The sequence below is a fragment of the Gallus gallus genome, chromosome Z (assembly GCF_016699485.2).
Source record: "Gallus gallus isolate bGalGal1 chromosome Z, bGalGal1.mat.broiler.GRCg7b, whole genome shotgun sequence".
Lineage (NCBI taxonomy): Eukaryota > Metazoa > Chordata > Aves > Galliformes > Phasianidae > Gallus > Gallus gallus.
In genome coordinates, this window is record NC_052572.1 from 63,432,487 (window position 1) to 63,445,320 (window position 12,834).

Here is a 12,834-nt window from a genome sequence, read left to right on the forward strand (position 1 = left end):
TCCCATTGCAACCCCTTTCCTTCCCTGTTCAGTGTTTGTGCTCAGGGGTATGCTTCAGCAACCCACCTGTGGACCTCTCAGAGAAATGCATGTTTGCATTCTCTGGCAATAGAAGTGCACGCACCTGGAGTTGTACCTCCAGAGGCACCAAAGGGCTGCAGCTGGATTACAGGGCTTGGTCCAGGATAAATCAAATCCTGTCTTTACACTTCATATGATATTTAAAAGGTTAAATTGCACCCAGCCACCACCTCCTCCTCCTTCTACAGGTATTAGGGAGGAGTGTGGCACAGAGAATTCCTTCCCTGTTTTGGTGTGCTCTGGATGCTTTCACAAAATCCCTTCACTCTGTAAGTGTGGCAGGCTGAGATTAGAACCACTAGAAGTTGTCCTTCTGCACAGCCTTCATGACATTCACCCACAGACCCTTCAGGGAGCTTGGGGATTTAGCCCTCCTGCACCTAGCCCAAGATATTTCAGGACAGCTCTGCTGCTTTGTAGGCCTGGCTAAACAGTGTACTTGGGAGAGGTATAGAAATCCACCATCTGAGCAAAATAATGAAAGCCATAGAGCTGTTGTGTTGCAGTAGGCCTCAACTCCACAAAAGGAAAGGGAGCATGTGCACAGCCCACGTTGTTGTACTCACAGGCCAGCACCATCACCTAAAAACATTTGCCTGCTCAAAGTTATTTTGCTCACGCTGACACTTAAACTGAGCTACAAAGGGGTGGAGGATGCTGGCTTTGACAAAATCTGTATTCTACTGTGTTTCTCTAAAGATAAACTGTTTTTAAAAAATTTAATCTACGTTTACATTGTTATGTGCTGAGTATCACTATAGCTGATGTCTACAGCCTTCTGCAGCCATTCTCAAATAGATCAAAAACCCACAAATCTCCCTCAATGCTGCCCCTGAGGCTAGAAATAATCCTCCCATACAGAAAATAGGTGGGACATGCAGCTATCGATGGTTGCTGTGGAGAAGGACAGGACTGCTCAATTATTTGAAGTTTTCAAAACCAAGGCACACACAGCAAACAGATAGACAACAATGTTTCTGCCAGCTTTTGAGTGCCTAAAAATGTTGTCCTTTCTTCTGTCAGACAAGCTAAGCACAGTTGATGCTCCTGCTCAGCAGTTTGCTGATGATGGCTAATGCTGGAGGACGTTTTTTTCTTTCTAACTTTTTCTTTTTACCCATTTCTATGGAAAACATTGCTATCAAGTTACCAAAACCCACATCCTAGTGAAACGTACCAAATGAAATAACAAGAAACAGAGAGTTCAGATTGGAGAGGCCTTGGTGCTGACAGGGGAGAAGCCTGCATAGAGACATGCATTTTCCCTTTGGGTCTTACAAAGATGTGTCCTGTTACATATTATGAAGACTGTTGTTTCCTGTATTTCTTTGTAAAAATGCACTGATTTTGAACTTCAGATGAAGTAGCAAATGAGCAAGACCCATTCATGAGAAATAGATAACTTAAAATCACTCCTGGTGCAGCTCCACTGAAACAAAAGAACACAGACACTGTTCATGGATGACCACGTAAGGCAATGCTCCCTCTGATATGGAATTTTCTAATTCCCAGCTAAAATTAAATCATGAAGCCAAACCAAACGGTGTAATGAAAGAGAATCAGTGAAGGTGCATGAAATAAAAAGTCAAAATGAAAAAGCAAATACGAAACAAAAGGGTCAATCCAGAATAAAATTATTCCGAAATATCAAACAGGTGTTTTAAGTCAAGCAAAAAATGTTTTACTGAGGAGTTCACAATAACCATACAGGTCTACGAAAGTATTCAGCATTGATAAACCAGCATTTCTCAGCAAAACACATATTTATTTTTCAAAGCTTGACTGACCTCTGTGTATATCTATTTCAGTTCTGCTACAGATATGCACATCAAAAACTGCACAGATATCATTTAGTGCATTTCTAGAGCACAATTTATTCTACAGATAATGCAGTACGAAACACCTAGTCCAAAGTCTGTTGAAGGCTGTGGCAAGATTCCCACATGCTTCACTGAATTAAGCATGAAGAGAAAGAGGCTGGGGTGAGAATGGGGTTAAATAAATACCCTATGTCTCTACGCAACAATCAAATATTAAACAGGTATCCATTAAAGATGAAGGAATTTTTTTGCTGAAACCACGTTTTATTCTCTTATAAATAAATGCCAGTGTTCTACAACTGTTCTACCATTAATTCTTGTGTGGAGTTCTTTTGTTTGTTTGTTTTTATTTTTCTTTTTTGTGAGTTGTTTTTTTTTATATATGTCTGTTTGTCTGTTTCTTTGAACTGTGACTAGAAGTCCTACAGTTTAACACCTGAAAAACTTCCCCTGACGATGGCCCCCAAGGAGCTTCAAGTACTTAATCATGTGTCTAATCTGAAACCTTTTCAACCTTCAACAGATACATGATTAGGCACCTCTTAGGAAAAAAAAAAAAAAAAGAACTAAGATGTAAGATGTCTGGCAAAAGTCAAGGGATGAGATGAAACACATGGATAGTGTTTCAGAAACTCAGAGACATGTGGTTTCTGTAGAATAAGAAAAATGGGTGATCAAAGTGAAGAGGGTTGTTATTTTTTAACAAGATTTTTAGATTTTAAATCATATATTATTAGTCTGGGCCACTTCTGTTTTCCAGAAGTAAAGACACTTCACACAATGTAATTATATAGCCAGAAAAGAGCTGAAGTTATTAAATGTTGTCCAGGTCAGCTGTTTTATTGAAATTAGTGCCTACTGGTTTTAATTTACAGCTTGAGTTATGTTTCTTTTTATATATATATTTTGATCACTGTGAATCTGAAAGTTAGATTTTTCATAGCATCAGTCAAGGTTTCCTCTACTGCAATCTAAAATAAATATATTGTGATTTTTGATCTCAGATACTTTCAATCACAAGTTAGGAGTAAAGACTTTAAGAAGGCGGAAGAAAGAGGTATCCCTTTTCTTAAACTCAACACTTGTCATCATAATGATTCAAACAGCTGCCTGCTTTGCCACAGGCCTATTGCTTCAGAGTATATGTAAATTTGTTAGACTCATTCCTTTTGGTGCTGGGCAGGGCAGCATTTGTTGTAGTGGCCTTACTCAGGGAGGAAAGTGTTGCTCAGCATGAGTAGAAGTGTGAGATGCAGGTCTTCAGTCATTGCCATTGAGCTTCAAACTATATCAGCATGTGGGCACAGCACTCAAGGCTGAATCAATGTGAACTTTGCTAGCAGAGGAAACTGTACAGGGATGCTTTAAAAACCTCAGGTCACTGCATGAACATCTGTGCTGCAGACCTTTGGCACTGGTGCTACCTGACAGGCAACTTGTTCCTTCCTTGTTTGCAGAGGTACTCGGTGTTTTTTTCTTGCACCAGATGTGCATAGCCACTTCCCCTTTTTATTCTTTTTCAGCCACAGAAATGTTTTGTAATATCAGACACATAATGAGCATAGCAAGAGCTATGGGCAACGTATTAGAGTTAACTGCAAGGAATCAAGGTTTTAGGGAAGAATGTTTAGTTGCTTGGCACTGAAGGAATCACTGCTTCATATCAAGTTAAAAGCACTCAGAGCATCAGGACAGAGGACTTCATGTGGTATGTTACCGTGCTGAAATAGAGCCGATTGGGAAACTTCAGATGAAAATTCCATATAAAGGATCATTTGAAACAAAGACTAAAATTCACATCTCCTGCTATGCTACAGAGCCATTTTTAACTTTTTCCCTTTTCCTTGTCCCAGAAAAGGGACAGAGGGTGATTCACTACAGTTACCACTTCAGGCAGCTGCCTGGGATGTGAAAGACCAAAACACTAGACAGTCTCACTACCACATGTATAAGTCTTTTAACAAAAGCAGTGGAGAATTGCAGATGGTTTCTGAGAAATTCTAAGCACCTTATGAGAGGGAGAGAGGGTTTTCAGTAACTGTGAAGGGGGGGGGGGGGGGGGGGGGTGTACAATTCAGTAGTATATTCCATTTTTTTTCCCTGCACAGAACAAGGTATATTTGGCAAAACCTGAGTCATCTAACTAGCAGTGTTTAATTATGTCTGATGTAATGTTGATTGCAACCAAAATTGCTGGAGTGCAAACTTACTATCTAACAAATTATGCTGGTTTGGTATAGTCTTCTTTGTTTTCTCATAAAAAGATCCATAATCATAGACTATAGGCAAACCACTCAGTCCCTACTTCGGCCTTTTAGAGTGATTAATGAGTTTCAAGTCCACTAGTCAATTTTACCTGCAACTTCCAAACAATAAATATGAAGAGGCAGAAGGAGTGATATGACAAAATTATGCCCTGCAGATTAAAACACACTCCTGAACGTAACTTGTCTTTATTCCTATTATACAGCTCCTCTGAAGTCTTCCAGGACTACTTTCACATGCAAGGTTTTGCAGCATCTAACTCACAAGCAATAAATAACAACAGTAAAAATTAAAAAATGCATGCTTGAGTGTGTGAGAACAATCAGACTGTAACATTATATTAGATCTTGGGATTTGTTCTCAAGCAGTAAGGTTTGTTCACAAAGGAGCCTTCAGTGCCTCGGTTGGATAGATCCACATCTTCAACTAGCTCATCACTGACAAAACTGGGGACAGCATAGGTTGCAGATTTCAAGCAGAGGTGACTTACAGTCATAGAAGTGAGCCCCGCCAAACTGTACTTTTTTAGTTAAAGACCAACACAACACAAGCAGTCTTTACTCCTTAATGCCAACAGCGCTGTCTGCAACCACAGGAACTTCCCCACAGAGGTCTGTAGGGAAATTATTGAGCAGTCTGACCTCCCTGTGCTGGTGAGGAGGCTGCAAGACTCAGGATGTTCAGCTGGGAAGACACAAACTCCAACCTCTTATACATGACCAACCTTCTAAGAGTATCAGTGTCCTCTTGCATCAGGAACAGTTCTGTGATAGAAAGGATCATAAAGGACAGAAACAAGGTGATAGAATCCTCTGCTCATAGACACAGTTAGCTGGTCTGCAATATTTGAAAGGTCTAGATAGTAGCTCACATGTTTAACATCATGGGATGTGTGGATAAGTTATCAGGAAGTGTAGGGGAGGTGGAGGTGTAAGTAATCATCAATAAGGATGGAGAGAAATGTCGGAGAAGTGCTCTGGAAGAGGCTGGGCAGATGAGGCCAGGTTCTCCATAGTGGTATATGAAGCACTGCCAGTTCCAGGAAGGCCAGAGAGACAGGCAGGGATCTAGAACTGCAGTGCACAGGTGAAATGATGCTACAGGGAAGAGAAGCTCATAGTAGATGCTGGGGAACTTCTGAGACAAATGGAATTTGTGCAGGGATAGACTGCACCATAATAACAGCAGAGCTAGGCTGTTTGACCAGAAGATGGAAGAGGTTACAGAGAAACATTTAACCCCAAAGACCAGGGAAAGTTGACAGGCATGGAGGAGATCTGATTTAGATTGATACAGTCTAAAGATGGATGTGGCAAATACTTGATGTGCTTCAGAAAATATCAGATTAAATAAAAGCAGCAGTAAGAAAGGCAATTCAGACCATCCACAGTGCCAACTGAAAAGTACAGGAAACATTAGGTGAGTGAGAGCAGGACTTACAACTGCTTCAGAAGCATAAAAAAAATGACGGGTGGAAACATCTAGAATCCAATGACAGCCCCCAATTTACTGGCATTTCCACAGGTAGCACTGTATGCAATCTGTAAACAGCCTCTCTTATTGCCATCATTCAGAAAAGAGCATCAGGTTAGACGATAGTCATTCCCTTGGTCAAGGAAGACATTTTTTTCTGTTCTCATGTTCACTGACATTACATAGGAGATATCAGGGCGCAGTCAGGCAGTGAACTACATAGTATTCCACAGCCACAAGTCCCAGGATGACTGTGGATACTGTGTATCACTGTAAAACCACAAGAGTTCTGGGCAGGCTGAAATCTTACCTTAAAATTTTGCATCAATGTGCCAAGATGTTACTTTAAGACATTTGTCATAGCTTGGCTTTTCTCTTATTATTTTTTTTAAAGCCATAATGATAAAACATTTTTTAAGGACTTGTGCACTTCAAGAACTGAAACAAAACATATTATAGTGAACAATTTTCAGACTTAGAACAGTGAGTGTACTGAAAATTATAACTGAAAAAGCTTACGTTCGTAGCAGTAGGCATCAAACTTGCTATCTGGGTAAGGAAAGCCTGTTTGGTTCTCATAGCGATACAGGGTTCTCACCCCAAGTAAACCTCCACCACACTGGGGCCTTGCCACAGAGGCAGGGTAACGAACACTTCCATCCGCCAGCCAGCCGTAGTCACATTGGTCAAATCCATTCCTCCAGGCCACATACATGTTTCCAACAGAAGCAAGAACACCATCTCTTTTCCGACATAGCTCTTTTGCTTCCTCAAAGGTGAGCTTCTCAGGAACAGAAACATGAACAACTTCATCTACAGGGAGAAAACAAAGACAGTAAAGATTGAGTATCAAATTCCACAATCTAGTCAACTTAGCTTCTCTCATCATGTCCGTATCCTGAGAGTTTACTTTCAAAGTTTGCTTAGATATCTATTGCTTACCATTTTGCTCAAAATCAACAAACGACCACCACCACCACCAACAACAACAACAAAAACAGACAGAAAACCAAAATCTCAGATTTTTATATGAAAAAGTGCCTACCAGAAAGCCCAAGCATTTATACTCAAACTGTACACAATGGCCTACACCATGGCTGGAAACTGAGTCTCTAGGCAGTGGTAACAAGAAACCTAAACCTCCTCTGCGACCTCTGCTGGAGCAGACTTTCCAACTCAACTTCGTTAATTAAATCCAGCCCAACAGAATTTACTTTCTCAGTATAACAAATCCTTTACATCTGCAAACCTTTTACCTGACCTTTTTAGTCATCATTAAAATCTCATTTGGGACACAAAGAACAAATGCTCCTCCCTGCCTGCTTCACAGCAGCTTCAAATGTCATATTTACATCAGTCTTGGTCTTGCCTTGTGGAGAAACACAGATGAGGGAATGCATGTTTTGAGCACAAAGCCCTTTCTGTGAAAAAGTTGAACCAATCTAGACTACCTCTACTGTAGTTTTGTTTCCATTAAGTAGTAATTTGCACTTAATAACCTCTCAGTTAGACACTGAAAACAAACAGTGTGTCTAATATTTTGCTTCAAAGTTAAATAGTCATTATGTAGCTGATTTGTTGCCTTGTTTGCCCAAACACTATAAACAAAATCAAGGCTCTGATCTTTCTGTCCTGGGAATGAAGAAGTAAACTGACTTCTTTCCAGTTTTTTTGCTCAGGCTTCAGAAAGTACTGATCAAACTTAAAATCAACATATTCATCTGCAGAAAACAGTGCAAACTCATAATACTTATTACAAAATAGCAATTCCCTCCCGCACCCTTACTATGCAGACCAGAACACAGCAACAACCACTGCTGCAGGACAGCACTGCTTATTCACACTGGACATGCAATCCATCCCGCCTCAGCAGCTGTCTCAAGACAACCAAGCGAAAGGCAGACAGACTACATCACCCCAAGCAATTTCATTCACATATTACACTTGCTTCAGGCTTGAAAGGAATGCAAGTGTGAAAGAAGGCAAAATGCCAATATTCTTTTTCCTCCTAGGTAGAAACTCTGGTTTGTTATTACAGCTGTAATATCAATCCCACAGTGTAAGTTTCTTTATACGTGTTGTGGGGAGTTTCTAAATTAGAAGTAAAGTAGCAATTGAAGGACAGAACATGCCTACCAGAAACACTTCCTGATAAAGAAAGTGAATAATAATTCACCCTCAGAATTACCAGAATGCTTAATCCAGCTCTCAAGACCACATAGATAATACACCTTTTTATTAAACAGATCTGCAGAAGACAGCTTTTTTCTGTATTGTGGCACAGATCTTTTATCATGGCCAACACAGAATGATGGGTGCAGTTATCCCACAATGCCAGCCAGATGGCAACGTCATTAAATACCTCCCTAGTACAGTTCCCTCTTCTCTGAGGACTATATGCTCACATAGCAGCCATTATACATACAGAAATTACATAGGTTGCTCTGTAGCTTCCAAAGAACTTACACAAAAGGCTCAGGAAGACTTTCACATAAGCATTTGCATGAATTTGTCTGTATATGCAATATTGATAATGCTGCAATTTTAATAGGAGAGCGGCATGTCTGTACTGAATCAATTCTACTGACTCACCACCAATTCATTTGGTTCATCTCTTGAAGCTGGCTATACCCATACAGACACAATCTTTGTCAGAGGGTATCTTACCTGAAAAAATCCAATGATTAAAAAAACCCACATATTTAAGAAAGGATGCAGCCTTAACTAGAACAGTTCATCAAGCAAAGTAAAAGCCAAGCTTCTTCTTTCCCACCCATTTGGCATATTAAAAATAAAATCTGAAGATAGATACATTCAGAGAGAATGTAAAAGGGTACCAGAACAATCAATAAAATGCTTTTATTTTCCCTTTAATCACATACCATTCATGTATTTCAAGAATACTGCTGACAAAAAAAGAGTAAATACATGCTAAAACTCAGCAACTTGCAATTGCTCTAAAGAGTGATTTGCTATGATTCCAGAATTCTTATTTAAAAACAATCCACTGAAGTGCAGAAGTCAGATTCCAAACAGCAGTCATTCATACTGGAAACTACGACTCCACAATTTGGCCGTCCAGTCTGAAAATAAATTTACGTTCTATATGTTTGTTTGAGTGTGCTCTCAATGTGAGTAATAACTGCTGAGACAAAATGTTAAAAAAAAAAAAAAAAAAAGCAAGGGTTTAACAAAGGCCTTGCTATAGAAGTTCAAAAATTCTTAAAAGCTGTCTTACAACCTTATTGCAAAACCACATTAAGAAAAAGAAAAAAAAAAGAAAAAAAAAAAAGGAAAGTTTTGTCTTCTGTCAAGCATTTGAAAAGAAAACAGTGTTCTGTATATTTCATCAGCTGGATAGAATCAGTTTCATTTACAGCAGCCCAAAAACACATGATGCAAGTGATTCTGCACAATCCTTCCTGCACATCCCGCCTGCAGCATGCTGTGGTCATGTATGTTGCATGTACAGAATTCTTTGCACTTCAGGGACCTGCTGACCCATAGAGCACAGAAACAATTCATCAGGACCCACTGTTTGTGTACACTGAGTGCAATCACTTGGAATATGCGGGGATGTAAAATGTCCTGTATTTCCTAAAACCAGCCTTACACTACTGCAGAGCATGCAGAAGTCTCCCCTCTCTGCATTTAGATGAGGTATTTTGCTATCTGCGTCACCTCTCTAATACTATTAGTACTTGGTCAGGAAGTGATGGTTAGCAAATTACCAAAACTTTTCAAGCATGTGCTGCAAGGACTATTTAATAATCTCCCACTTCTTTTCCCTGCATTTCTATCCCCACAGCAGTGTGGAAATTCAGTTCATAGTACATGAAAAAAGTGTTGGTCCAATTCACTGTAAACACATGCTTTTCATCAGAAAGAGAACTTGGTCTGAAGTCATGTTGTTCTCCATATTAACTGTCTTTTTCCCTCTTTATTGCTTCTTTCAAACAGATCAAACACGTTGAGGAAACCAGCTTTTTCTCTTGAAGACAAGCTGATTCACTGCAACCCCCAAGGAAAAAGCTTAAAATCCACAAACCTATCAGCTAGTTTTATAGCAAGCTTCATTCTTTTGAAGGCTAGTTCACTTATCCTCTCTCATCAGAGACATCTCACTGAGCTGGGCATGTTTATAGGTGTGAATTTCATGAATCACACATCTCAAAAGCAGGCACAGAAATAAGGGCAGACGTAGCCAGGGGTCAAAATGCAACATGTATTGACTAGGGCAGAAGTGATAAAGCTAGATTTAGTCCTCCAGCACAGCCTTCACCAGTAATTTATCTTCCAATAGACAAAACCACAACTAAGAGATTGGTATGCTGCTATTTCCTAGAGAAGCTCTTTGAGCCTTGCTATGTGGCACTCTTCTCCCTGGGTACAGCATAAACCCCTCCAGGGCAATCCAGTGTGACAGCACAAGAAGCCACTTACACTCACAGTGGAAGGCATCATATGCAAGTCATGACAAGTTTTACAGGATTCCTCCAAACTGCAGAGAAGCGTACAAGAGAACCTGTGAGTCTCTCATTGAATATGCTGTAGACAAATGTAGAAGCACACCAGCTGGTGTTAATAGTGGCTGCTAACTACCTATAGAGTGTCCTACCAGTTACCCAACCCATTTCTGGGGAATGACCAAAAGACCCTTACATTCATCAATCTTTAATATATTCGGCCTTTTTGCCCATTTTACTCTCCCAGAGCAACAAGGCTCTTCATAAACAACATCCCATCTGGGATTCAGCGACACTGACTAGGAAGAAGAATTCACAAGCATTCACCAATCTTGTGGCTGGGTGCTCAGATTCTACAGTTTCCACTATCAGCAGTGTCATTTAAAGAAAGACAAAGGGAAGAATCAAGGCAACACAGGGGAATATTAAATTTCATTTTTGTGTCCTCTCGTTCTTTGGCCAAAAGATCCTTGCAAAATGCAGACACTGACAGAGCTATCAGACAAGCTGTGCACCACGAACAGAGAGGTTTTGCTCACATCTGCCCTATCTATATACACATGCGTGAAGACAACAGAGACCACTACCCTTGTTTTGCTTACTCTGGAAAAAAAGCACATACACATTTGGGCCAAGACGGACCTGAGAAGCTCACCACAGGCAGGGTCCTTAGATGCTATGTACAGTTAGTTTGTTTAATAGTCCAGCTCTTGAGTCAGCCCTCATTTCCCAAGCTGCACAGACAAGATTTGTTGTCTCAGCTGCAATTCTTTTCCTCCCTCCTGCCTCTGCTAAGGGCTTCTTCTCTGATACACCAGACTAGTAAAGAAGTATCCCTAACAGCAGCCCAAACAGTGGTGAAACTCTTTCTAGGAAAGTAAAACCTGGAAATCCAGCCTGGATGTACAGTTTCATTCAAGTTCACTTAGGGAAACCAGACAGACTTATTCTGCCTTGAACATTTTATCACAAAGACATAAGCAGCTATGTTGAACTTTAAAGCAGCATGTTAGACAAACTGAAGTCTTTTTCCCTTACATGTTAGAACAAGTTAGTTGATTCCTTTTGATACACATCAGTAACAATTTAATTAAATTCTCCTGATTGTCTTAGATCTGTCCTATGCAAAATCGCTGGCTGAACAGGAATCTATTGCATTTGATAGGACTGGAAGGGTATACTTTTCCCATCAGCTTGCCCTCAAGAATGCAGAGTACCTTGGCAACTGCTATATCCTTACAGAGCTTGGTCACAGCCTCATCCGAAGGCAAAAAATGAACTTTGAACTGTATATATTTTTTTTCTCTTTTTGTGCTTTACTTTCATAGAAAGTACTCAGAAATCAGGATTTTTTGGATCTCCCTACAGACAAGATTTCTCATGTTCCAGCTCAAGTATCACTTCATACAGAAAAAGCAGCATGGGATTACTTTCTACCTAGTTTGCACTACTTGAGTTCTTGAGAACTCTTGTATCTTTAAATCAAATCACACAGTTCAAGGCTGGAGACACATCCAGTGAATACCAATGCAAAAACTGTGACCATATCACAGGCCTTGAACTGAGAAGAAAAAATAATTTTCTGTGCTTCCTTTTTAAAATTCAACTGCCACACCAGAGTCAGAATAGACTCTAGAGAAGATTTTCAGCTGCTCAAAGCACAAGAGACTTCACACCTGAAGCTGTATTTTAGACCAAGACCTTTTAAATCATTATTGTTCTCACACAAATTTCCATGACAATAGCAAAAATGCATGAGACTAATTTGAAAGTATTTAAAGGCCATCTGGTTTTGTTTTCTTTTTCTTCCCCACACTCACTGGGGAGCTGAAAATGGTGCATGAAAAGGAGACTGTATAATCTTCCCCACAGCCACCCAAAAATAACTTTCTTAGCGTGACTTCCCATCTGTATATTATATATACTTATTAGACATATATGGCTTCTAACTGGCTTTGGCCAGAAGATGATGCTGCATGGAGTACTTTGTGCTTTGGCTCTGCAGCACACTTTAACAGCCACTCATTTCATCATTAGGCTTTAGTGACCAGATTTCACTTTGTCTGTTTCTGACAGCATATCAGTGTCAAATCAGTCATATCCAACCTTATCTGAAGACAGAATGGAAATCCTTGTTCCTCATCAACCACCTCCTTAGAAGGGAGTCTCCTACATCAGACATTGGTCTGGACACTTTTCAGTCAGAGTTTTTGGAGAACATCAGTTATGTCCAGACCTTTGGCAATGAATCTCCTTAGATTAAACCCTTACTTAAGAATCCTCTCTTATATGTAAAGGTAGATATTCTAAATTCTTTAAACACTTAGCATACTGAAATATGCAATGAAATAGGAAGAATTAGAAGTATACGAGTGCATAGTAAGACCCCCAAGCCCAGTACATATTTAACAAGATTTTAACTCCAGATTTTATCTCCACATTCTTATTTTTATCACTGGGAGTTCAGAAATTGAAAATCCTTCCAGAAGTATTATCCTGTGCTGTTGTTTCGTTTTTAGCAAAACTCAAAATATTTTATGCATAATTGTGCAGTCTTTAATTTCTGTGGGTTTCCTTAGAGCAAGGAAGTGGCAAGATTTAGTTTAGACAACTGGTTTTAATTTAAGCCATTTTTGTGTGTGTGTGTTTCAAGGAGAAATCCAAGTTTTTGGCTAACTTATATGGACAGAAAGGAAGAAAACTGAAATGGTGTTGCTCCTACAAATCCT

The 12,834-nt window shown here is 39.7% G+C and overlaps 1 protein-coding gene across 2 annotated transcripts in view; it reads right to left on the reverse strand.

Annotated features, from left to right (window-relative positions):
- The window catches only part of VCAN (versican), a 106,360-nt gene that overhangs the window by 61,310 nt on the left and 32,216 nt on the right, over positions 1–12,834 (reverse strand). For both annotated transcript variants that reach the window (XM_040655380.2, NM_204787.1), the window contains 1 exon segment: positions 6,159–6,452. In XM_040655380.2, coding sequence (XP_040511314.2) covers positions 6,159–6,452 — 294 coding nt within the window.